The sequence below is a fragment of the Polyodon spathula genome, chromosome 6 (assembly GCF_017654505.1).
Source record: "Polyodon spathula isolate WHYD16114869_AA chromosome 6, ASM1765450v1, whole genome shotgun sequence".
NCBI lineage: Eukaryota > Metazoa > Chordata > Actinopteri > Acipenseriformes > Polyodontidae > Polyodon > Polyodon spathula.
Genome location: NC_054539.1, coordinates 18,093,541 through 18,120,989, shown reverse-complemented (window position 1 = coordinate 18,120,989; position 27,449 = coordinate 18,093,541). Strand labels below are relative to the sequence as shown.

Sequence of the window (27,449 nt, the reverse complement as noted above, 5' to 3'; positions counted from 1 at the left end):
CTTTAAACCCGGTGCCTTGACAAATTGTGCTAGGAAGCAGTCGTTTGTCATTTCCACCATTTCAGTTTCGTCCGTCGTGCTACCCACCGGGTTTTCCCATTTTATATGGGGGAAGTTGACATCCCCCTTTAGTATGGCTTCTCCTTTGTTACACGCACATCGAAACGGCAGACTAAATCAGGGTTGGCCCTGGGCTGCCTTTTCTTTTTTGGAACATTCACATATGAGAAAAGGTGGCCCTGAAATCACAGATGTGAATTGGGTCATAGTTAATATAATACAGCTATATATGTATAAAAAAATTAAATACAAAATGTGCATATATAATATAGATTTTAAAATACAAAGAATAAATATACATCATAGCATCTCTTCCTACTTCTTGCATTACATTCGATCTGCGTTTTGCATATATGTCTATTTCACTGTCACACAAACATAATGAAAAAAAAACATGGTACTAAACAAATACGATTGCTATTATTTTCATAGATTATTGTAAAGCCATAAATATTTGCAATGTCAGCTACCCAAAGACCACTTTAGGAATGAAGCATAGCCTATGGCAGCTGAAAAATAGTTAATCAACTTTACATTGTATCCTGCCAGTATACAGTATGCCCCACTCATATTGTATTGGCCTGCTCATTGCTAAGTGTTTATATATGTGTGTGTGTGTGTGTGTGTGTGTATATATATACTTTTTTTTTTTTTTTAGGTGCGGTTCCACAGATTCCACAAATGGTTGTTTGTGCCAGCTATTTACCTTTACATTTGTCAGAAAAGAAGATTTCTATCCTTGGTCAAATGGTATGATTAAAACATTATCTGATTTACAATTTCAGTGTGTATTGGTATTGTTATTTTTATATAAAATTAGAATAGATACAGAGTGACATTTTACCTCTATTTTTTTATCTTTCTAACATTATAATGGATTTGTATTCTACATTGTGTTTTAGCAGATGCCAGAAGGTACTATAGTAGTCTACGTTTTTCTTCTTAGGTCGACTGAGACTGATTAAAGGTCAACATTATAAGCAACTTTTCATACACTGCCCTTGAGAAAATCTTCTTTCAATGTTATTTCGGTTCCATTCTGTGTGCTCGTTGTTAACAGAAGGATGTAGTCAGTCCAAACTCCCCTATTTAAATCTGTCATCCACATTCATTTCAGTTAACAATGGGAATTTGGTGTTACATATTCATTGGTGAGGAGGTAATCACTGAAAACCTTTAATTGCCAAAACATCTCACAGCGTTAAAAACCGTTTCACGTGGAGTTCAGTATGCACCCTATGCGCCGGGGTGGGGGAGGGATTAGGTCGGCCAGGTGTCCTTGGCTCACCACACACTGGAGACCGCTGTGGACTGGCCGGTTGCCTGCGTCTGTAAGTTGCCCAGAGCTGTGTGGTCCTCCAGTGCTGTAGCTTTGAGGTGGTTGCATGGTGGGCCTGCAGAGTGAAAAGAGGCGGACAGCTGACGGCGCACATTTCGGAGGACGCGTGTGTCCGTCTTCGTCTCTCTCGGGTCAGTGTGGGGGTGGTAGTTGTGGGCCAGGTTGAAATAAAAATAATTGGGCATTTCAAATTGGGTAGAAAATCAGAAAAAAATAATAAAAATAATTTTTAAATAAAAAATTCAGTTTAAGACAGCATTCGTACAGAGTATTTTAGGTTCAGTGAGTTGTTCAGACTACTGATTTTAATCTTCTAAAAAATGCCTTGTTTTGTTTTATGTTTTTGATATTTACACGTTATCAAAAAACTATAATAACACATACATTAAAAAAAATAACAGTGACCACTGTATATGTTTTACAGTTATCATAGCATTATAATATTGAAGTTTGGTTTGAATGGCTGCTGTCTCAGCTATGTTCAGAATATTGGTCAATTAAGAACTAGGATTTGGATTAGCAAGAGTCTACTGTAATAATGTTTTGTTTCTGGTTATTATATTTTTCGCCAGGCTGATTCATCAGAGACGCTACGGCATTATGGGCTGTCCCATGCATACAGCCACCCAGTGTTAGTGACCAGAACAAGGTCATGCCCCCTTGTTGCTCCTCCAAAACCACCACCTATTCCTAGATGGAAACTTATAAGACCAAAAAGACGCACAAACCCAACAGATGAACCAAAAGGTAGGCTTCATAAGCAAGAACATACATTGTGTTTACATTAAAGATGATAAAGTGTGATGACCCCATCTTAGTTCCTGACAGATAGAATGTTTTCTGTGTTTGCTATCAATTTAAGATATTCTGTTGCCATTAAGCTGAAATGAGTGAGGTTTTTCAGAAGTTAAAATTAACTTAAATAAAAAAAAAAATGATTTCAAGACTGCTTACACGCACTTTAATCTGTGTAGTTATGAGTATCTGTAAAAATGTAAAAAATATTTTTAAAATTATTCCCATTAAAGAAAGTAAAAAGGCAAACCAAGTAATTAGCATGTTCCTTGCTTTGATCAAAACAGACAGTTGGCTTATCCGTTCTAAAGCTGTGCAAGGGATAAGCCATTATGTAAAGAATATAATAGTTCACTGATTAGTTTTCCATCAAAAAGGGAGCATAAAGTGAAATGCATTTGGTATTTGCTTTTGTTCACTAGATACACTACTAACATAGATTGTGTCAGTTCCTAACATTGATTATGTCCGTTCTAACACAATCGGCAGGATTCTCAGAGCTATTTGTCATTAGCATGTTTTTTTTTTTTTTTTTTTTTCAGATAGTAAAACCGCACTCAATAAAGTTACCAAACCAGAAATAAATAACTCAGACATTTCATTTAAGGGTTTGTAAGTAGTCTAAAGCTGTTTATTTTTCACTTTAGAAATGTAAATAGTATTTTTTCCTTTCAGACAAAAATTGCACAAATGACAATTTGGAGTAAATAGCTTTGAGAATCCAGCCCAGTGTATGTTAGTAGTGTATCTCATAATACCAGTTAGTTAGCTCATATTACCAGTAAACAAAGTGTTGTGCTATTTTACCAATATGCTAAATCCTCTGAAATGTTAATATTTCTTACAGAACCAGTGATTGTGAAACCTGACCAGTTTGTTGAGATTGCAAGCCCTTTCCTTAATTACAGACTAAATCCTATCCATATAACTTCAGAGCAGTAAGTAAAAACAAAAAAAGAAAAAAAAAATGGTTCCTTCTATTTGTAATCTGGATATGCTGTATACATTTGTTTTAAATATGATTCCATTAATAAATAAAGTGATCTCTAAGTGGTTCACGTGGTAAAGGCACAACTGAGTGGTATGGTGATTCATGCAGTTGGGAATCGCAGGTTTGTATCCTGGCTCTGCAAAGTTGCTGATCTTTACTAAGGATTTCACAGGGAGTGTCTCATTATCTCATTTATTGTTAATCTCCTGGGTGTAAGAGGCAATAGGTATGACAATGGGATCTGAGGACGCCTCCTGAACTTCAGATCACCTGAACTGTTGTGGGCAGTTACTGTGGTGAGGGAACTGGACATTGTACACTGGTTGGGGAAAAAGTGCAAAATAATTCAGAACTATGTATCATATATTTTGAATCAGTAAAAATCCATATTTCTCATAAAATGAGCCATACTGTACAGTATTTGGAACAATACATAATGTAAAATACATTGTTTTTCCAAACATAATACCCCTTATAGAAAATAATTCTAACAAAACAGTTTTTAATACTGAGTACACCGGCCTTAATTTTGGCAGGTTTAATTAGTAGAATCTATAAATTCCATCAAGCCTTGTGTGAATAACACCTGTGCTGGCAATTTGCATTTGAAATGTGTTTGGTGGTTTAAATTGGTGTACAGCATACATATATTCAAATAGAAAATTCAGTTCAAAACAGCTCTGCAGTAAAGGTCAATTATAGTCTTATTTGTGGTTTATCATGAAAAATGTCTTTTATCATACTGTATCATTTCAAGCACATTGGTTATAAGGCAAGGGCATTGCATAATGCTTTAATTTCTCTTTGTACAAATAGCACAAATGATAAATGTAAAACCACATATAGCCATTATTCTGCAAATTAGTTCAAATTATTTCAATATGGAATTAGTAGGATACCTAGAAATGGAAGTGCTAAGTGTGCTGTAGAAAATGAGTCTGTTGTAACTAATTACAACCTAGCAGATACATGAAAGTATTAATGTATGTTCAATCTCCATGGATTCCATAGCAACCATGTTATTTCATGATTTGTGAATTCATTAACATTTGCAAACCAGAATAGAGAACTAAATTATATAAAACTGCAAAAGTGTTTTCACATATATATATATATATAATATATATATATATCATATATATATATATATATATATATATATATATATATATATATATATATATCCATGGATTTCTTAAAAATATATATTTGGTTAAAATATATCTTCATATTAATATTGTAATTAAAAAATGAACCATAAAAACTTAGGATCAGTGTGATCTTGGTTGTCTAACCACGTCTGCTTTAATTATACCAATTGGTTTGATCGATAATGTGGGTTCAGAAGTTGTATTTATATTGTCAGACAGCAGGTCTTTGGTTCACTGGTGCTTCCATGTCAAAGACTGCACAAATGATTACATCCTTTTTGACTTAACCTCTGACTTCCTTAAGCAGATACAGCGTAATCCCTGAAAATGGTTTTATATCCCGCCAGAGAAATTTCACACTTTTTATTAAATCAATACCATGCTTGCTGCCCAACTTATTAACAGTGTTTTTGTCCAAAACAAACAATGAATGGGGAAGACATAACCACAGAAGGATTACAGGATTGATGACTTTACAATCTGTGAATGTGTTACTAATTTATTTACTTATTATAGATTTCCATTTCCTGTCAAGGTGATGGAATTGGTTTGATTATTTACTGTAGATGCAAGCAATATACAGTGTATATATTATTGTTAGTTTTTGATTATTATATCTTTTTAGTGAGCTACACCCACCGTCTGTTGGAAAGGAGCTAGGTAGCCCTAGCCTTACATCCTTTACAGAGACTGACCATGAGAGTGACAATAATATTGACAGTGCAAAGGAGAGTCTCAATCCAGAGGAGGAATTAGATACTACAGAGGTAAGAAAACTTTACTTTACATGACCTTATTACCAAAGCATTCACTTGTGAAATATCTTAAAATCTTAAAAATGTGTATCAATCAAAAAGCTTTTCATAGTCATACAGTAGCCCCTCGTTAAACCGGACGTGTTTGTCCGACATAAGGAGGTGTCAGGTTTTAAAAAAATACAATAAAATCACACACCCACATTTATCGGACTCAATGTATTTTAATTGTATAAATCATTGTGCTGAAATAACACTAATATGATTTGGGTAGGTGTGGCAGAGTGGTTAAGTGCATATAAGTGCAGGAGTGATGCAGTGTGTGATTAAACAGACAATAGAGTGTATTGCATGGAGTAAATAACAACGGGTTGCACTCCCTAACAACAAACACAAATATCCGCCCCACAATAATACCAACACGGTCACCAGTCCTGGGTGCGTGCAGTAGTGCTTGTGGTGGGTGATACAGTTCATTAGTGACAGCTGGTGCAATGCTGTTCCAGCTTTGTGCTGCCCCCCCCCCGACAGCTCAGGAATAGTGTTAGCCGTCTAGTAATTTACAAACAAGACAAATTACAAACAAACAAACAAAACATTCACAATACTGTTAATTCTCACAGGGTCACTCACAGTCCTTTACAGGTTCAAAACTCAAACCAAAGCAAAGGAACATACTGCGTTTCTCTGTCCCCTTTTATGCCATCACACATGACCCCTTGGTAAATGAGTGCAACCGCCCTTCCAATCTGCGGCTGCCACGCTGTTTCCCTTCCGGGTCAGTGCATTAATGCAACAGACTCCTGCCCCCTTTCTAGCTGGCCGACTTCCCTTGAATCCTGGGAAAGAACTTTCAGGCCAGCCTGTCCAGGGAACTCTGTTCTCGCTGCTTAGTGCCCTCACAGGTTGGGAGGGAGATTTACTACCAAGAGTCATTGTATTTCTGTCACAGTAGGCTCCACATTACAATATGTAAAAATATAAAGGCCTATACAGTATACAGTACAGTTGTAAAATCAAATGAATACTTAGCACACTTTCTTTTAACTTTAGCCTGTAGGCTACCAGTAACACAAAATAAATCATGCTGCTGCATTATGCGCATTGGTGTACAATGCGAATAAAACCAGGGGCGTAGCTGGGAATATATTTTTACCAAGGCAAAAATCTATCTTTTTTTCTAAAAAAAAATACCTGCATATATGTTATGAAGGTGAAGGTTATCATCTTATAAAACCTGGAGACTGTTAATGCAAACTGCAAAGTGATATGAATAAGTAGATGGATTTATACCTTCATTGAGAGACATGCGTTTGGTTCACTGCTGCTGAAGTTAATGCTGAGACTAATGACACTGTTACTACAGCTGAAACTGGTAAGACTGGTGCTGCCACTGCTGGGACTGGTAAGACTGGTGCTGCCACTGCTGGGACTGTTAAGACTGGTGCTGCCACTGCTGGGAGTGGTACAGCTACTGCTGGGACTGATGCTGACACTGCTGGACTCGTAATATTGATGATGACACTTATGGACTGGTAATACTGATGCTGACACTGCTGGGAGTGATAAGACTGGTGCTGACACTGCTGGGAGTGATAAGACTGGTGCTGACACTGCTGGGAGTGGTAAGACTGGTGCTGACACTGCTGAACTGGTAATACTGATACTCACACTGCTGGGACTGGTACAGCTCTGCTGGGACTGTTGCTGGGACTGCTGGGACTGGTGGGACTGGTAAGACTGGTTCTGACACTGCTGGGAGTGGTAATACTGGTGCTGCCACTGCTGGACTAATAAGACTTCTGCTGACACTGCTGTAAATGGTAAGATTGCTGATACTAGTGCGTAGAGTGATCAGACTGCCGAGACTGTATGATGCCATTTAGAAGGCTTTACTTTAAATACAGAGTTTGCCAATCCCGCTATGACCTGATCTATCGGAGCACTGTAACACTTCCTCCAGGGACAGCTTCTTCTCTCTGTGGACATAGCAGGGCAAATTGCTGCAACACCAATCAAACATATCGAAACTTTCTACGTCATAAACAGGGATCATAGGAATTTGTTTGCTGCGGAATAACACGGAAAATCACAAATTTTCAATGCTGTCGGAGAATTTTTAGTTTTGCACTTTTGGCGGGGTAAAAAAAAAAAAAATGCAAGGCTCTTTTTGTTTGTTTGATAAACAAATCACTACACTTATCATATATAGTCAACACGGGCAATGTTGCTTTAAATTTACGTAAATATGCTTGTTCAGTAAAATTGCTTCTGGTGTATAGAGGTCAAGGTTGAAAAAGGCGCGCTGTTAGTGTCACATTCATGCTGACACGTAGCTGCTGTTTACTGTGGAGGATAATTCATGCCAAAATTTAAATAAATAAATAAGTAAATAAATAAATGTATTTATTTATTTTGTTATTTCATTTTGGCACAATCTTTTCACTCTAGTATTTCTCACTGAGCGTCAATCATACTGGAGGGCAGGATACTGCCACTGGTGAGCTCAATTATCTATCAACTGGTCTGCTGGTTAGAGTCAGTATAGAATCGAGAACTGACGGCTGAAGAAACCATTCAAATTAACGTCATCAAAAAGAGGTTTCTAAATAAGTGAACATTTAACTAATTGTAAATAAAATAGTAAAAATAAATAAATAAATAAAACAGTTACATGGACTGTAAACTGCATAGCAAAGCTCGGACTTCCTAGAACGGGAACCAAGTTTGTACAGTCCCGCCCCTGTTTCCAGCAATACTAGTCCGGCACACAGCTCATTTGAGCTCAATGAGAATTTTTTTGCACAGACAACAACCGTGAGGATAGTGAACCATTTATAATTTTTTTAATGTAGGTATTGACACCAAGAACATATTTTAATAGTTTTGTAGGAATAGGATCAAGGGAGCAAGTAGTAGCTCTCATATGTTGAACCAGCTCTGTCAGCTACTGCAAGTTAATCAAAGAAAAAGCCTCCGTAGTAATCCTCAATAGGTGTAGTTTGGAAAATTGTTCCAGAGTCCTCCTTAATAGAAGGTGTCTGTGGAATCTCATTTCTGATGTCTAGTAATTTTTAAAGAAATGTAAGAAGTTATTGCTGCGAAGAGAGGAGCCAAAGGTAGGACTGTTAGGGGAAGGATTAATGAATGTATCTAGAGTAGCAAAAAGAAATCTAGAAATTGTATTTGGTTCAGTTAAATTAGAATAATATGATGGTCTAGCTAACGGCAGAGCCTTCCTATATTGAACCAGGTGGCCCTTCCATACAATGTAATGAACGTGTAGTTTAGATTCCCGCCATCTCTAGTTTACGACCCTCATATTTCATCTTACGAGTTGTATCATTAAACCACAGTGAGTTTTTTTTTAAGACACTGAGTTTTGATTGGTGCTACAGTATCTAATATAACAGAAAAGGTGATGTTGTAGGTATTAACTAGCTCATCTACAGATGAGGACTCAGAGTGGTAATGAGCTCAATACATCAGAAAGCTTAACAGCAGCTGAAGAATTAATTACCTGGGATTTAATTGTACGGTCCACAGTCTTTGTAGATACTGGCAGATTCACCTCAAAGAATGGCAAGATGTAAGATCTAGATTGTAAACATTGTAAGATTTAGGGTTATGACGTTCCTAACAGTTAAACCATGAGAAATTACCAAATCTAAAATATGGCCACAATTATGCATAGGAACTTTGACATGCAGGATATAATCTAAGGAATAGCCTCAAAAATTTCAAGCAGTTAGAATCAATGTCAACATGAATGTTAAAATCGCCCAATAAAAGAATCCTATCATATTTGACTGTCAGCACAGACAGCAGATCCTCAGATTCAGTCAGAAATATCGGGTTTGACTTAGGCGGTCGATAAATAATTACAATATGAACAGGTAATGGACTGTTTAATGTCAAGGTTAAAACTTCAAAAGATGAATAACCTTCAACAATTTCCTGTTTGATTCTAAGTTTACTATGGAAAACAGCAGCAAGTCCACCTCCACGCCAACTAGAGCAAGCTTTCTGGAAAAAATAATAGTTAGGTGGAGAAGCCTCAATCAGGGAAACATTGTCATTTGGCAATGTTTCAGTTAAAGAGAGAATATCAATGTTGTAATCCAGAATAAAATCACCAATTAATGGAGCCTTATTAGACAGTGACCTGACATTAAATAAACCTAGGCGTAAACTGGTCCAATCAAGAGCATGTGATTGAGCGGGGGTAATAGAAATTTGACAATTGTAAGTGCCGCAACTTTTGGCAGCTTTATTACATCTCATTATATAATTCAGAACCTGCATATATCCTAATTACAAATTACATATTTATCTAAGGCTGGACTGCAAAGAAAAACTGCTGCCGCAAAGCATTCTCTAAAAAGTCGCTAACAGCATTGAGCTTGTTTAGTACATTTCACCCCAGACTTCTGAGTCGTTTGCAACTGATTTGCGAATATTGTGACTGTCGCACCACTTTAGTACATCTACCCCTGAGTCTGTTGCTAGATCACACTGACATGCTCCAGGTATCCTGGAAAGCCTGGAATTCCATCTTTCTATATGGAGGTGTCGATCATGTGGTTCTTCAAGAGATACGTTGACAACCTTTGTGCCACAGCTGGCTGATGCAGGTGATTATTTTTGCCCTTGGGACTACCTGTTTTACCCATCCTTCATCAACTTCCACAAGAAATCCCAGGTGGTAAACTCAGTATGGTACACCATTGGGCTCAGGCGACGATGAAGCTCTTGCTATCTTCATTGCTGGCTCCACCTTCCACTTAGGAGCAGAGTCCTCCATTTGTATTCCAGTGGACTAATAGGTGTAATATCAGAGGGAATCGACATAGGCTCCCCTCTTCTAGGATCAGTGTGTATCTCTTCATGATATCTATACAACTCTGGCTTAATACCTTTATCTTTCATTTGTTCTTCTGCCTGATAGCTCAGCCCAGACCTGTTGGCAATTATCTTACAAAACTATACTTAATTTGCTTCAAGTTTTTTTTTTTTTTTTTTTTTTTTTTTACATATTGAAATTTATAATGCCAGAGCCCTGTGTTTTTCACAAATATGAAAAAAAATAACAAACTGTAACATATAAACAAAATAAAACAAAATGCAAATATAAAAGGAAATAACACAAAAAATCATTATAAAACAAACATAGAGTGGCATTTTTAAATTGTGAGGTTTATACAGAAAATACTTTAAATAAATACTTGCAATGGTAGTTGTCAAAGCTCAGCCGTTACCAGTGACACGGTCTGAAGGGAAACGGAAGCTCTGACTAGCACTTGCGCAAATGTTTAATTTGGAGCGAGTCATTTGGAAATTAACATTGTGATGGAAGACAAGAGACCTTTGTTTCTAAAATGCCTAAACCACACATAACAATTAAACAATGCTGCAAAGAATTTGAGCATGAGGGGATGTATGCAGCTGACGTGACAAAATAATGATGTGCAGATTTTGCAACTGTCGGCTGGAATAGGAGTCGAAAGATACCAGCGTTAGCTGTTTATTGTTTTTAGGGGAAAAAATATGAATGTAGTTAAAACATGATGTATCCTATACTATTATTGATATACATTTATTTGACTTGTTATATTAATGTGTATCTGTAATAAAATGACGTGTGAAAAATAAAACGAAAAATTATAAAAAATAAAAATAATTTCACAGAGCTCCATATAAAGCACGACCTCTTCCTCTAGTGTTCTTCCTGTAGTGTCACGTCAGAACATGTTTTTCATTTATATTTGTAAATAATCCCTAACCTGCTAAAGTAAGCCATGTATTTTTAATACCTAAAACACCATCTCCTATACACAGTATGCTTTTTTTTTATTTGAATGCTGCTAGAATTTGTTCACACTTATCATTTGCAGATCCCTTTTGTGTTATGTAGTTGATTTTCATTCTCTCTAGGTTGTCGAAATGCAAACTCTTCTTCCTGTGGAGATTTCTGTTCCCGGAAGGTTCACAAGTCCTGAGCCCTCTGATCTGTGCCGTGTCCTCCAGCACAGTCTTTCTTATGTTCTCAGAACTACAGTAGTAGCCCACTTGGGAAAATTTTATTTTTTTTTACTTTTATCTTGGCTAGCAGCCATTTTTAAATATAGATGCTAGTTAATTAATTTGGCATCAAAATACGACTCCTGTGTTGCAAGATGACTCAACTTGCCATAGTCTTTGTTGGCTCTATACCACGCATTGCCTGTGGTAAACTGATAATGAGGACAAAAAGCGAGCCTCCAAATCTACAACAGATTTTATAGATAAAAAGGTACCTTTTAATACTGGATAATGCCTGCTAGATATACTGTACAATAGTGATTTGTACCTTTCAGGCATTAAAGTCAAACTTCTTCATTTTAGATTAACAGAAACCTCAAACATGTACTCTAACATACCATCTGTCCGGAAATAAAACTCTTGTTTATTAAATGTTCATTGTTAGTGAACAAACACTTTTTCCAACTTCTAATTTGAAGGAGTAAGGTTTTTTCTTTTATTTGTTTTAGTTTTTTCTTAATTTTTTTCTGTTATGTTGGTATTGTGAACTTATCTATATAAAAAAGTATTATTACCCTGTAACACAGATAAAGCCACTGTACATACTGTATTATACTGTGTTAAATGTAGATTATAATTTATGATCAAAAGGTAAAATTAAATAAAGAATGACAAATATGACCTTTAGAAATATAGTTTTATAACTTAAATAAGCTATTTGTTTTTATTTGGCCACCATATTAAAAAACCTTTTTTCTTACTAGGTATCTGCAGCTGACAGAAACAAAGAGAACGCTGTGAGTAGAGGTAAGTATTTCCAGTTGAATCCAAAAGTTCTAAAGAACTGTACAATTACAACTCGACTGACAGTATGGCAATGCACCAGTTTCTTTCAGTGCAGTGTATTGTAGATTTAATTTCTCAGTAGAGATTTCAGTACTGTACTGTATAATCTGAAGTACATGCCTCTTATCTAATAAGTAGCTCTGCCACATCTTTTTTTCTGTGGAAATAAAATAAAACTGTTAAGAAGGCTACTTAGATGGTTGTTACTATTTTTGAAAGACAGGTATTAAGGGACCAAGTACACATACAAAGGCAGTTTCTCAAAGAGAAATAAAATAAACGATTAAACTGGTTGTCTTAATCCTATACACTTACTTCAAAATAAGGCTCTAACTTAAAAAAAAAAATGGTGCCAACCATTAAGCCACGAAAAATCAGGCCTAATGTGCAATAAAGGCATGGATCTCAAGTCTCAAGGTTTACCTTGAGGTTTTTAACAATTTTGAGTCTCACGGCCATGCAGTGGATTCTCACGTTTGTGCATAAGTGTGTTATTGTTTGCAAGGCTGCGAAACCCTTTATACATGATATAGCGGTAAATCCAAAACAACTGTATTATTTCATTTTGTGGGAGGTGAAGAGGTGTACATTACCATTGTATATTCCTGTAGCTGCTATGCAAACTCCCCAAAGATAGAATTGCCTTGTTGTCTCAAACTGACAGATTGTCTGCGCAAGCCTTCTGTGTTTCTGTACACAACATGTCATTACTCGGACAGAGTCGAAGGAGAGGCTGTCAAACTGTCAATGTCTCGTTCATACTGAAATTACCACAGAAATAAAAGAGAAATGGACATCAATGAGAATTGAATTATTAAAGTCGAAAAATATAATATTCTCTATGATGCCAGTGTTCGTGGTTATAAAGACAATACAAAGAACGACGCTATATGGTAAGAAATAGCAGAACAATTGGAAATTGATGGTATGTCTATCTCTCTTTGTTTCACCTTAATTTTAGTCAGTGACGGGGAGCGCCACTTACTGGTTTTGTATTTCTGTAAAATGACACTCTTTGTTTTAATAATGTTGACCAATAATAATAATCCCATTCACACACTAACTGAGAAGATTTTATTAATGCTGAAAATCAATAAAAGTATATTATATTAAACTAATTTTCTCAGTATTTAAAAATAAATTTGTGAATATGTATTCTTTTTTAATAATTTACATGTTAAACCAGATCACATATAAACATTCACTGTTAAATGTCATTTTTTAGTATGTGTACCCAGACTATTTATTTATTTGTTTTGTTTTATTTATTTTATTTCGTCTCCACAAAAGGAGCAAAAGCAGACAGTATTTTCTTTTCATTACTAGCCACAGTTGTGTGTTTTTTTTTTTTTTTATAATCTATTCCCGATGTGCGTAGCCCTTAAGTTTAGGTCAGTGGTGTAGCTGTCAGCCATGTGCAAAATCTTGATCCATCACCAGCACCCCCCACCCCCTTCCAAAATACAAAATCTAGTTGTCTAGGTTAGTGTTTTTCAGCAATCCCAAGGTTTTTCAGCAGGGGGCTCATTGGTATGAACACTTAGGTGTTGATATTTATATGTATGTAAAGGCCAAGTTAATTAATTCTCTGTTAGGTATGTATTTTGTGTTGCTAAGTAACAGCTTCTAAGTGATTAATATTGTTAAGTTAGACTTCATGAAACCGGGATCATTGATGGGGTACATTATCCAATGAAAGTGTTGGCTTGTTTTTAATAACTACAGATCTTCTCTAAAAAAAAAAAAAAAAATGTAAAAAGGAAATGAATGTTGCAGTGCAGGGTGATTTTTCACAGTTATTAATGTTGGTGAATATGAGCAGAATAACAGATCCTGAAATATATTTATTGAGTGATGGATCAGGAGCTACTTTTATTAACCTGATACTCCTAACACATTAGATTGAACATGATATAGATCATACAGTGATCTTAAAAGATGTCCCACCATTGCTCCTATCTTTAGATCCTTCTGTATTTTGTGTTTATTTTATATGTATAATATATTTGATAGTGGGGGAACTTTAAACTCTATTTCAGGGCATTAAATTAAACAAATAAAAAAATTAAAGATTAAAAAAAAAAAAAAAGATCACCCAACATGAGATTTATCTGAAACTTTATTTTTAATAAATGCTGTACAGTGTGTTGCGGCTGCTTTGGCACTGTCCTTATGATACTTTTCTACTTTAGACCAGCTGATTCTTCTTATTAGGATTTCCCCTGTTGACTTAAGACTTTTATCAAATAAATCCAATACTATCAGTTTAGCTATTTGACCCTTCGTATATCTTGTACTCCAGCAAAGTTAATTCCTCATTAAATAAGTTGATCAGGACGACTACATAATCAGATGTATGCAAAATAAATCAACTGGGGTTAAGAAAGCTAGAAACATGAATAGAATGTTAATCCCACAGTTTGTTCATCAGTTTCTCTCTTTGTAGATTCCTGAATCTTGGATATTTTGTGTAGTACCTCCATTGGAGTTTACCTACTGACCTCAAATCAAATCGATACATTGTCTTTAACAATTTATCTGTACATGTTTTGTGCTTTATTGTGCCAGTTATATTTTCATACCAAACAGAACATGTAGCCTCTGAAGCTCTTCACATGTCAGAGGAAGTTGCAGTATCCAGCTATGTGACAGATAAATCACAGGAAGTTGTTCATTCTGAAAAGCCCGTCTCCAGGGAAACATGGATTGACTTTGATGACTTCTGCAAGTGCTTCCAGTAAGACTTATAGAAGGTTTTTTTTGCCTTACTCTGTTAATTTACTACAGAAAGACAAATCATTTTTATGTTTTTATTTAGATTATATGATTAACTTTTTTTTATATTTTTCAAGAGGGTCCAGTTTACAGATATGGAAAATGAACACCAATATACTTAAACTATCATAAGTTTATAGATGTTTTTTTTTTTAAATTTTTCAGAAAATATGTGATTAATAAAATAATATAGATCTTTAAGGACAGAATGAGAAATACTGTAAATTATTTACACTATATAGTTACAGTACACCAATCTGTAAATCTATACTATACTGTATTCAGTTCTTTCCTTATCTGTTTTCTTTTCAGAACTTTGTTGGTTTATCATAAACCAAACACATACTCAAATTCATTCCAGAAGTCAGACTTTAAGGTAATTTTATTTGATCCCAACCCATTATCAAAACTTTACAGAAGAGTACTATTTATAATATTGATGGATATTATGTAAAACATGTTGTAGCTTGGATATACCAAATAGTTCCATATACACTGTAATTATTTATAAATGCAAAAAGGTCTTTAAACAAGTATGGTTATGTCCTCCAGTATTTACTGATAATACTGCAATGAAAAGTGTAAAATGACATGTTTCCTAGAAATAAGCCTATAACCACAGACAGCTCAAAATAATTTAAGCATATTGCCTGGCAAACTAGATAATTATTTTGCTCTTGTAAGAAGGTAGACAGACTGTCAGAAAGTTTATTGGGGCTCTATGTTAAGTACTTCCCATATGAGTCCTGGCATTGATGCAGTCTTTCAAGTATCCTTGCATAATGTGAGTCTATGTAGGTCAACTCTGTTATGTATGTACATCTGTTCTTAGCTTGAAGCTATCTGTGGGAAAGTCTTCCTTTAAGAAATGAACTGCTATAGCTATGAACTGAGAAAAATCACAACAAAAAGAAACTTCTTTTTCAAATATTTCTGTTTTAATATACTTTTGTTGTTGTTGTTGTTGTTGGAACTACATTTTTCCCAAGCATTACTAAATTTGTTTAAAGTAATATTTACACACAATATATCCATTGTCCTATAATAAAAATAAGTATTAATAATATTACAGTACATATTATTACTATTAAAGTGGTATGTTATTATTATACATTTATTTAGCAACATGGTTTTTTGTAGCATGTTTCAACTCAAAGCGGGGTTTGTGCAGCAGTCTTACATTTGCAGTTTTAGGACAGGTATCAGGGGAACAGTTCCATTAACAGCAGATAATTCAAGACCACGACATTATAGATTGTTGCAGTTTCTTTAACAGAAATTGTAACATGTTAAATATAGATTATATATATATATATATAATATATATATATAATATATATTCACACACACACACACACACACACACACACACACACACACACAGTATTACTCTGTATTTCTACATTATTCTAGAGGGTTACAGTATATGAAGCCATCTTCCTTGTAATTGTGGTGGGGGTGAACACATTTTGATTTTCTTATTTCACTTACTTCAGTGGATGTACTTACCATCTAACGTAAGATTTAAGTGAATTTAGTGATATGTAGGGCAATGTATATTTATCTTACTGCAACAAAGGAATGTTCCTGAATTCTTTTGCAGAATGTGGTGTCAGGGAAAGGATCTGCTACCAGTGTGTCAAGCAGTGCTCCCTCTGCAATTACCGCCTCCTCCCCTGCCAAGCAACAGGGCTCTACAGCAGCTGCAGTCACAACACAAGTGCACAGCTGTTCTGTTTCTTACTAAAAAATATAATTAGAGAGACTAAGAGTACTGTACATAGTTCATCTGCTCAACTAAAATGGCAGTCACTGAAATGTACCTAAGAGTTAATGGTTAAATATTAATAATATGTATTTATTTTAAAAATAGTATCCAAAATAGGCAAAGGTTTAGCAGCATAAACTCTACACATATTGGTACATACTATTTTTTAATCAGGTTTAGTGATATTTGGAGATTGTTTTAAACAGTTTTAACAAGGCCACTGATATGTCATGACCTGTGATGATGTCATTGCACAAATTTGGAAGATATAACCAATTACTGTACCAGATGATCATGTCTATATTCTTCCAGTTTGAATTGAGATTGACTTACGTACATCTGTGTACCATGAGATTTGATGATCAGTGATTCACATTGTGTTCTTTTCTCATTATAATCCGTTCTCAAGGCTTCACAGGAAAATAGTTTGTACTTCTTTAAAGCTGATATAAAGATAACAATGCCACACAGTAATTTCATTTAATTTCATTCCTCCCAGTTTTTGAAATATTTGGTAAATTAGGTGAATAGTTTAGATTTTCAATCAAATGTGCCTTTACTTGAATGCACTGAACAAGGTGCTTAGTGATCTCCAAAACCATAAATGTGCCTTTAGATAATTATACATTTCCATAGGTATTCTCAAAACCAATTTCCTTTTTGTTTTGTGTTTGTTTATTTGTACATGTTACACATTCCCGTTCATGTCCAACATTATGTAGTGTGGCTAAATTTGAACATGCAGCATTTTCAGTTTTGAAATTTAGTATTTTGTTGGAAATTCATCTGCAAATGTATCTTTCGATCTGTTTTATTACCACATACATGCAGATAACAGTCCTTCATATGTCCACTAATATTCAAGTACATTATTAAATGAAATGACAATAAAAAATGCCATCATCTTTGTTATAAAAGGTATATTGTCTTTAAAGTAACTTTTAAGAAAAAAGCTCAAAGTTGTGGTTTTTCTTCAAAGTAACACTAAACAAGACTGACAAACCTGTTTTTTTTTTGTTTTTTTATTTCCCCGAACAATTTAATTTTAACAGAAAACTTAGAGATAGCCTACCCTGATGAATAACACAGTTATTATTTTCAGTTACAAGATGAAAAATGTTCTTCTCACTACTTATTTGTGGACAACCTGAAGCCAACAGAAATCCTAATAAGCTTCTCTGCACTGGTACACTGGGGAGACGTTCAGACCAAAGGAAAACATGAAAAAGGTGTGTAATTTTAGATCTGGACAATCTTCAAATGAATGTAGTCAGAGATCAATTTAAGGGTGGATAAATGTAGGGCAGTGAAGATGTTTTAAGTTGTCAAGTATTAATTGAATGAAATAAACCGTGTTACTCACACAAAACAAAGCGCTCCCTCGGACGCCCTTGCTTAGACAGCTATTGAGGACCATTCAATAACTATCTGCCTGTGTAATTTAATATAGGACCTGCTGTGATCAAAGTAACTAAAACCACTCATATCATATGTGTGGTCATTTGTCTTACCTACTGTGAGAGGCCTCAGAAAGACACATAGAGAGTCAGGTTTTCAAAGGAAAGGTATAATTTTGGTTAGAAGTCCTGGTCTAGGCTCCCGAGTGGCACATCCAGTAAAGATGCACCATGCAGAGAGCAGGATGTGCCCTATAGCCTGGAGATCAGGTTCGAATCCAGGCTATGTCACTGCCAACCTTGACCAGGGGTTTCTAGGGGGCGGTGCACAATTGGCCAGGCGCGTCCGGGTAGGGAGGGCTTAGGTTGGCAGGGGAATCCACGGTTAATCACGCACCAGCGACCCCAGCGGGCGATAGGGCGTCTGCCGTTCTGCAGTGGAGCCATCAGATCTGTGTTGTCCTCTGGCACTATAGGACTGGTGGCCTCTCTATGTCCCAGCCTCCATTTCCAGAGTTGCCAGGGGGTTGCAGTGGTGAACCGGTGTACAAATAATAATTGGGCATTCCAAATTGGGGAGAAAACCAGGGTAAAAAACACTGGTGATGACTTGGCAGCAGACAGGCAGGGAAACAACACTGCTTAGTGTGACGGAAAAAAACACACAGAAAGTTTAAAGGCTTTTCTTTCTTTTACCTGCACTGCCCACCAACACTGTCCTGAATGGTGGAGAGGCTACCCCTTTTACTCAATGTGGAAGTTAATTTCCATTAAATTGTACTCATTTGTAATGGTGAGGGAAAGGCAGCAGGTTGTGAAATTTAATAGAAAAATTAAAAGTTCAGTTTCAGCTAATACCTATTGACAAACATCATCTTGAAAGGGAATTCCTAGGAAAATCTGCACAGCCATAGAAATAAAATGGGAACTGTTAAGCCTATGCTGAACTGGTATTTGTAACTGCAGTATTGTTATTTGTCATGAAAAACATGGTGCCTGTTAACATATAAGTAAAGCGATTGATTTTAGCAGGTGCAAACTACTTTAGGAGTTGCCATCTTGCATAGTCACATGATCAATGAGGAATCTGCTAAAAGAATGTTTCTGGGAACATGTTCCCTTGTGTATACCAGGCTTTTAAAAAATGTAAACATTCAAAGTCATAATATATTAATTAAAAGAGCATGTGAAATGCATGCAAACCTGTTACATGATAAAGGACCCATGAAATGCCGTTATATTTTATTTGGAGCTTCAACTTTTTCATTCATTGTCTACCATACATCTAACGTCTGTGTTATCAATATGCATTGTTTAGTAATGGGTTACCTGGGAATTATCTGTCTCTTCAGAGGGTCAGAAGGACAGATGCTTGCTGCGGCCTGGTATGCTTGTTGTTGAACCTTTCTCCTGGAAATGTCTGTCTCCTCGTCCACCTGTGCTACAAATCCATACTTTTGCCACCAAAGCAACAATGTTGATTCTACCACCGGGGTCAGTGACTTTAGCTGCTAACAACCCCAGTACAATTATTACACTGTAATCTGTTGGATAAACACTACTCTACAGCTAGTATAGGGAAAAGCAATACTATTGATCCAGTGAACCAATGTATTGCTACCACTTAAATTGTTCACAGCATGGAAGGACAGAATGCTACAAAACTCAATTAAATAATCAATATACTGTCAAGGAAGGCCTACAGGAGATGTAGATGTATGCTGTATATTGACCAATTACAAATGTTAAAGCTTGTCTGTAAAAGACAGTTAAAGTTCATAAAGGCTATTAAAAGGACCATTTTGTAATTGCTGAAACATGTGCTCTTTTGCTGTTCCAGGCGTCACGTGTCACGCTTCACTGCAACTTCTCCCCTAGGGTACCACATCCACCTGAGCAGTACTGTGCCATTTGTCTTTGGTGAGGAGGAAACTGTCATGCCAAACCTTGACAAGGTAAGCATCACCATAGCAACTGTAGGCATCCACAGTCTCAAACTGTGATTAATTCGCTTGTACCAGTAGTCTTTTTCCATTCTCCTATTTATACTTTTTATGCACTGAAATTTTGTCTGGAGAAAATTTGTTAGAGTTTACATAAAAATTCGTGATATATTGTTTTGTTTTTGTTTTTTTTAAACTGGAGCTGCAATCTGGAGATGTCTGCATTAATTAGTTACATATTTTATTTCTTAAAGTTTTTCTTTAAGCTTATAAATTATTTGATAAAATTAAACTATGTAACACAATTTTTGTTCCTGGGTAGTAAGTGTTATTTCCTAATTGCTTATGCCTCAAGATTTAGAAGCGAGTAGTTTTTCGAGATTTACGATTATACTGTATTTACAGTATAATAGTAAATCTCGAAAAACTACTCACTTCTAAATCTTTTGTAGTCATTTTTGTATTACTTTAGTATAAATACATGTTAATTTGGATTCATATGTTGTTTTTTTCTGACTTTATGTGAACGAAAAGACACACTTTTTCCCATTGGAAATAGTGATATTTTGAAATATCACTGTCCTGGTCACAAAAGCAAAGTTTGTGGAGAACAATAGCCATTTTCTATACTTTTGAGGCATAAGCAATTAGGAAATAACACTTACTACCCAGGAACAAAAAAAAATAAATATTTGTTACATGGTGTTATCAGTATAGTTTACATGTTCTTTAAAAGCAGTGTTTTTGGTAAAAGGTAACCAGTATTTCAGAGAGTATTTATAAGAGTCAGCAAGCTTTTCCATCTCTATAATATGACTAGCCTCCTTAAAAACCAAGGATTAAAAAGCAATCACTGTTCATGATCAGTGCTTTAGACTATTGGTACCTAAACATGTTCCAGTTAGATTTGTAAAAAATATTTTTGCATTCTGGTACCTTAGCTCTTGGTAACCAGGTTTAAGTGCAGGTATCTCATTAGATTGAATTTGAATCCCAGCACATGATGTAATTAGGTACCAGGAAGCAACATCAACATTGCATCTATAGTATGGTTTTTCTGATACCTACATGCAGTATAATATAAGCAAAAAAAAAAAACCTGATAAAAGGGATACCGCTGATAATATTGCTAATTCTAATAGGAGGTGGACCCTGGAAAAATAAACAAGAAAGAAATATAAACAAGCCAATGACCAATAGACCTTTAGCATAAGAAAGGGGGTGAATGATGGTGTTGCTTTAGCTAAAAAGCTTTTAAAAATGTAATCAATGCCATGGTTGTCTTTTAAATATAATATTTTCAGTTTACATAATTCAGCAATGATAATGGCTGCAGCAATATTCTCCATCTCCCTTAGGAGAGCAACTGTTTTACAGAACAAGCTCTGGTTATCATGAAAGCTATTGGAAACGTGATCAATAACTTCAGTGACGAGAACGAACTTCCCCAGGCCCAGAAAGAGATGGAACAAGCTCACTGCCCCCCACAGCTGCACAGCACAGGCATGATTAAAGGACACTTCAAGGTGAACACAGACATAGTAACTAGGTTTCTAGAAAATTCCAAATATATATCACACAGATGCTTCACATTAGGTTATGATATTCTGACTACTCATTTCTGTATCCATAAAAAGTGTATGTTCTCCATCTGCTCATTGTTTTTGCTGCATGTGGTGTATTGCAGGGTGGAAGCCTTGCCGCTGTAAGTGTTAGTAGGGATAGGGTTAAATCTGTCCCTGCCAACAATCACAGGTGTGGCCTTTCCTCAATTAGGTAATTGAGTGATAAATGGGGAGTGGCCACCTGTATATAAGGAAGGAGAAATCCTTTATGTGGGAGAGGGCGTTAGTTAAGTGTGCCTATGTTTGGAGTGTAAACTTTATAGTGAAGGCGAATGCCCAGCCTGTATTGTTTTGTTTGTGTGAACCTTTTATTTTGGCCCTCGTGCCGTGTGTATTTGATTCCTGTTTTTGTGTTTGTTTAATAAATGTGTGCTTTAGTGCTTCAACTGCAGCTTCTGTTTCTGGGTCTCTTTCCTGCCGGTAACAGCATGGGCCGAGAAGCTGTCCTGTCACAGAATTGCGTCATGGCCCAGGCTGGTTACCCTAATTGGGGAATGGTCACACCTGTGATTGTTGGCAGGGACATATTTAACCCCATCCCTGCCAGCAATAACAGGTGTGGCCATGCCTCAATTAGGGTAGGAACAAAAACCCTTTCTCACCTTACAGTTGCTTCTTCAATTCAAAACCATCTGTGAACAAGAATAATGTAGAATTCGAAACTTTTAAATTCATAAAAATATGAGAAATATATACCACAGTTATATATGGAGTCTTTGGATCCCTTAAGTAAAACCAGAAAAACAAAATAAATATTTTTTAAATGGGAGCACCATGTCATTTAACATGGAACACTTTTGTTTGATTGTCAGTTGTTCTATAAAAAGCTGAAAATTGAACTAAAACCATGGCAATCCTAGAGTCACTTCAGCATTTTGTTATGAGATTAGGAGCCATACTAACACAACTGGAAGCAGAAAACAATAACTATTACTTAAGAGTTACAATTACTTAACTAACGATTTTCACCTGAATGAAGGGGAAAATAGATCCTCAAAAATCTCCTGTTTCTGTTTCACAATAATGATTGCATTTTTACAATATTCTTCTTTTTTCTTAATTATTGCTTTATTTTTTGTAATTCAGCCGTATTGTAATGGCTGCTGTATTATCACCAGATTGCCAGCACACATAATAGTGAAGTGTATATTTTGGACTAATATATATAAATGTGGCATTTGAGTGTGTAATAATTTACTTTTTCAGTTTACCAGTTTATGTTGTAATGATTTCCATTACATGAGAGTAGATGTTTGAACTCGGCTCTCGCCAAGATAAGCACCAACTAAGACGTAGCTTTGCAGTAAACTAATGTGATCCATCTGCATCTCCATCCATTTGCGTTGTTTTCCATCTGATGATGTAGATATCCTACAGGGATCAGCTCATTTTGCCTCCCCAGCACATCAGCACACACAACGGCTGCGATGCTGGCTCCGGGGATCAACCCAGTGCGGTCTCCCCAGCGCATCAGCATGACAACCGTCTGGATTGAGCGAAGTTAGGTACATCTCTGGGGTCTTCAAGTGGGCACCTTCCATCCTTAGTGTTTCGTTGACTAGCCCACGACACCTCAAGAGAGCTCAACAGTGATTCTGGCGTCCCAGCATCACCCCCCTCCATCCCCCACCTGTACATCAGCGCTGCTTGCTTTCTATTGTGCTCGAGATCCCCATCCAGAATCTTTCCGTCTCAACCACAGCCAGTTGCTGCTCCTTTCTGCTGCTTCAGATAAGTTCTTCACTGTGCAACGCAACTCTTGGCCACTGAACCCGACGTCTCTGAGAAACTGGGTTGTAGAGTGTGCCACAAATCCTCGACAACCCACCTCCACTGGGTAAATGCGGACTCTCCATCCTCGCTGTTCTGCTTCAGCAGCTAGTTGAGCATACAGAAGTTTCTTCCTCTCATATGCCACATCCACAGCATCTTCCCATGGCACTGTTAACTCTACCAGATGAACAAGGCATGCTGATCCAGACCACGAGACAATGTCTGGTCGAAGGTTAGTGGTGGCAGTCTCAGGTGGTAAAATAACCCGTTGACCAACATCTGCCAGCATCTTCCAGTCTCTAGCAGCTTCCAGTTCTCCTGGGCTAGGCTTGGTTTTAACACCTTTTCTTGGTGGTTCCTCTCCTGGACGGAGGAATATTGTCTTTTGTATGTAATTCTTTGATGGAACTGATGGCAACTTATTGGTCAGGTTACGCTTGGTTACAACATCACAGCACCTGGTCATGGCGCCAAGTAAACCGTCCTTGGCTAAGACCCACCTTACATCCTGTCAAAATGTGCCTTAATGTTGCAGGTGATGAACTCAAAGAACATGAGGGATCCTCACCCACCCAGAGGTTTAGGTTCTGTGGTGATGGGAGAACATCATATGCTGATCTGATAAGGAAACTAATCCTGCTCTGTTCCATTGTCCATAGGTCTTACCAGATGATCTTGCGTTGTTCCACACTCTCCCATACCATCTATTCTCCCTGCTTGGTCTGGGAAATGACCTTTACACACCTGATCCTCTCCTGCTGCTTTTGCACCTCATTGACTACCAGCTTCCTCCAGCTGGGGTTGCCTTGTGCCATGTAGGAGGAGCTGAGCTGAGACTAAAACCTCCTTTTCCATGCTGAACTTGCCCCATAATATCTCCAATTCGAAGGGCAGCCTTAGCATCTTCCACAGCTTTCTTTGCCATCCATTTTCTTCCAGTTTTCAACACAGGTGCTGCCTCCCTTACGCATTTGTCGCGTGAATCTACTAATGTAATTTCAAGTCAGACTTTGGCGCACTTAAACTCCTCAGTTAGAGCAGAGATTGGTAGTTGCAGTATTCCTTAAACATAAAGTCCCACTCTGCTGAGGCAGCGTGGAACTCCCAAACATTTCCTGACGTATGAACTAATTAAAGCTTCCAGCTTCTCAACTGTTGCCAAGGAAACCTCTTACACAATCAGTGGCCACAGCAGTCTTGGCAGTAGACAAAACTGAAAGCACCAGAGTTTCAGTTTGCCTGGTAAAGCACTGCTGTCTATGCTCTTAAACCCTTCCACTGCTTGCTGTCTAACTTCTTCCACACGAACTGTGTCCTTTAGATCCCTGTCATACCATCTCCCTAGACTTTTCACTGGCTTCTTGGACACTGTTGGTATTGCCTCACCATTAATGTAGAACCTCTTATCTACTACTTTACCTTTAATTATAGAGATGCTCCTTGATTCAGTGGGCTTGAATTGCATTCATGCCCATGCAATGTTATTGGTTAATTTGCCCATTAACCGATTAGTTCAGGCTACTGTTGTCGTCATTGTTGTCATGTCATCCATGTATGCTCGAATTGGTGGTAGTTGCATTCCAGAAGCCAAGCGCTGTCCTCCCACTACCCATTTTGATGCCCTAATAATTACTTCCATTGCCATGGTAAAAGCCAGTGGAGAAATGGTACATCCTGCCATTATTCCAACTTCTAGGCATTGCCATGTAGTGCTGAATTCTGAAGTTGAAAAACTAAATTGCAAATCTCCAAAGAAGGCTTTCACTAAATTTGTCATTGTCATCGGTACTCTGAAAAAATCAAATGCTGCCCAAAGAAGTTCATGAGGCACTGAACCATATGCATTAGCCAAATCCAGGAATGTCACATGGAGCTCCTTCCTCTCCTTTTTTGCTGATTGAATTTGTTGCCAGATGTGTTCTAAGCATCCAGGGAAACCTGGAATGCCTGCTTTTTGTACTGAAGGGTCAACGAAGCAGTTCTTTAATAGGTAGGGTGACAATCTCTGAGCAATAATGCTGAAGAAAATCTTGCATTCTATGTTTAATAGGGAAATAGGACTAAACTGACCGATGCTTGTAGAATCCTTTTCTTTTGGTATATTCTTTTGGCACCTGCTCGGCGCCATGCTCTTGGTACAACCTGGTTTTCCCATGCCACTTTCATCAATTTCCACAGCATTCGTAGAACTCCAGAAGCACTCTTGTATACTCTGTATGGAACTCCATTAGGCCCTGGAGATGATGATGCCCTTGCTTTTTTTACAGCTTGCACTACTTCTTTCCACTTAGGTGCACAGTCCTCCATTTGGTATTCGGGTGGATTGATAAGTGGGATGTCTGAAGGAATTGACATAGGCTCCTGCCTTTTTTAATTTGTATGTGTTTCTTCCAAATATCTCTCCAGCTCAAGCTTAGATGATTTTAGTGTGCCATTTTTCTCACTGGTGAATATCTTCTTTACAAATTTGAATGGATCTTTATAAAAGTTAGTTCTCGCATGCTCCTTCTTTTTGTAGCGTTTCTGTAGCCGCTCAGCCCTCGCAATGTTGCAAGCTTATCATGACCCTTTGTAACTGATTGAGTCCCTTCTTCTGACTTTGTTCTGCTTTTCTCCATTGCTTCCTCAGCTGCCTCCTTTCTCTAACTAAACGTTCAATCTCCTGCTGCCGTCTAGACTTTCCAGGAATAGCTTGTACTTTTTCCTTCCTTTTTTCAATTACAAACCTCTCGCTTCTGTATGTGTAGATGATGTCCCCAAATTTATCCAGCTTCTTTTTATCTGTTCCATTTAACCTTTCTAAATTAAAACAGAGGTCCATGTTTACTGTGTCCCACGCAGCTTTCTCACCAGCTCTTGGCCATTTAACTCCAGGCTTGTGCCCGTTGAGGTTCTTATCTTTCTTACGCTGGTTCATCTGACCGGGTTCTCAAGGATCATTAGGTTCATCACTAGTTGTATCCCCGCAAGTCCTCCTCACGTTTATGACAGGGGTCCTGATATCCTGCAAACTGTGGTTTGCTTCCTGTCGCTGGATTTCATTCAACTGACTTGACTGACTTTGTAAGAAGTACTGATCAATGCGAGGCCCTTGTCCCTTCTCCCTCAAGCATTTAATTCTCCCTTGATGATGTCGCTTTGCTCCAGCCGCAGACACAAACCTGGAGTTCCATGTCTTTGTTAATTGCAGATCTTGAACTAGTCTTTTGTGAAGTACTCTCCATTCTCATATCCGTTTCCAAGTCGTTAACCGTGTTATCCAACATTGAGTCATCTTCCGCCCCCGCTCTCGCAGACTCTAGGGTTCTTTTTCTCTTTAATTTCTTAGAAGCCTTGGGCAGGTGTCTCCAGCATCCTGTTTACCTTTGAAAACATAGAGCTGGATAGTGCCAGCTGGGGTAGCTAACCCTTGCCAGCCCCAATGGGGTCTATTTCCTCCTGTCAGCTGTCTCTCCATGTTGTCACAAGGTCTTTCCCTTGTTGCCAGCTGCACTATTCACAGCAGTCACTGGATGTGTCAATACACATATTTAAGTGGTTTTAAAATACATTAAGTATAAACTTGTTATACTAATGGCTTTATTGATCTCTAGGCCTTCAATAAAGCCCTGTACTGCACAGTTGCCAGAGCTTTGGGAAGCACTATAACGCTTGAAGACATCTTTGCGATCAGGGCACTTACTCAAGATGTTACCATTGGCAGGGACAGCAAGGAACACCTCTCTTCAGGTACATTTTTATGTGCATGAAAGTGCCATATTACAGGTGTGTATTTTAGGTAAGAGGGAGTGTAAGTTACATGTAGTCATTTTAATTTGCTGTGATGTTTTCTCAGTTATCTTGTGCTTGCAGAGATGGAACTAAAACTCAGGTTGCATAGCAATTTGAGCCAATCCAGGTTTTACAAGCAAACTTCATTAGACAACCCTGAGCTTTTTTCTGTATGGTTGGCATACTTAATATCACAATAAATGAAATGGTAGAAACTCCTTTGCATATAGTCTTTTTCCTTGGGTTGGACAGAATTACTTGCAGGCAGGCAGGCAGGAAGGAAGTTTCACAGTGCTGCTGTTGAAAATGGGCAAAGAGAAATCTGCTAAAAAAAAACAATGTACCGCTAATTTGGCATGGCTAACAAATTTTCTTTTCATTTTTTTATATACCAGTCATAAAATATGCATCATGTTTATAATTTCTATAGTTTAAATTA

General features: G+C 37.1%; 1 protein-coding gene across 3 annotated transcripts in view; it reads left to right on the top strand.

The window, feature by feature from the left end:
- Positions 1 to 27,449, top strand: part of adgb (androglobin) — a 74,066-nt gene that overhangs the window by 23,373 nt on the left and 23,244 nt on the right. For 2 of the 3 annotated variants that reach the window (XM_041252362.1, XM_041252361.1), the window contains exons 10-22: positions 719 to 810; positions 1,972 to 2,146; positions 3,042 to 3,132; positions 4,962 to 5,103; positions 11,877 to 11,919; positions 14,548 to 14,695; positions 15,046 to 15,109; positions 16,337 to 16,453; positions 17,604 to 17,730; positions 19,251 to 19,392; positions 19,739 to 19,853; positions 21,200 to 21,367; positions 26,833 to 26,968. In XM_041252362.1, the coding sequence (XP_041108296.1) occupies positions 719 to 810; positions 1,972 to 2,146; positions 3,042 to 3,132; positions 4,962 to 5,103; positions 11,877 to 11,919; positions 14,548 to 14,695; positions 15,046 to 15,109; positions 16,337 to 16,453; positions 17,604 to 17,730; positions 19,251 to 19,392; positions 19,739 to 19,853; positions 21,200 to 21,367; positions 26,833 to 26,968 (1,560 nt within the window). The remainder of the gene's footprint in view (positions 1 to 718; positions 811 to 1,971; positions 2,147 to 3,041; positions 3,133 to 4,961; positions 5,104 to 11,876; positions 11,920 to 14,547; positions 14,696 to 15,045; positions 15,110 to 16,336; positions 16,454 to 17,603; positions 17,731 to 19,250; positions 19,393 to 19,738; positions 19,854 to 21,199; positions 21,368 to 26,832; positions 26,969 to 27,449) is intronic. The other variant, XM_041252363.1, reaches the window with a different exon arrangement.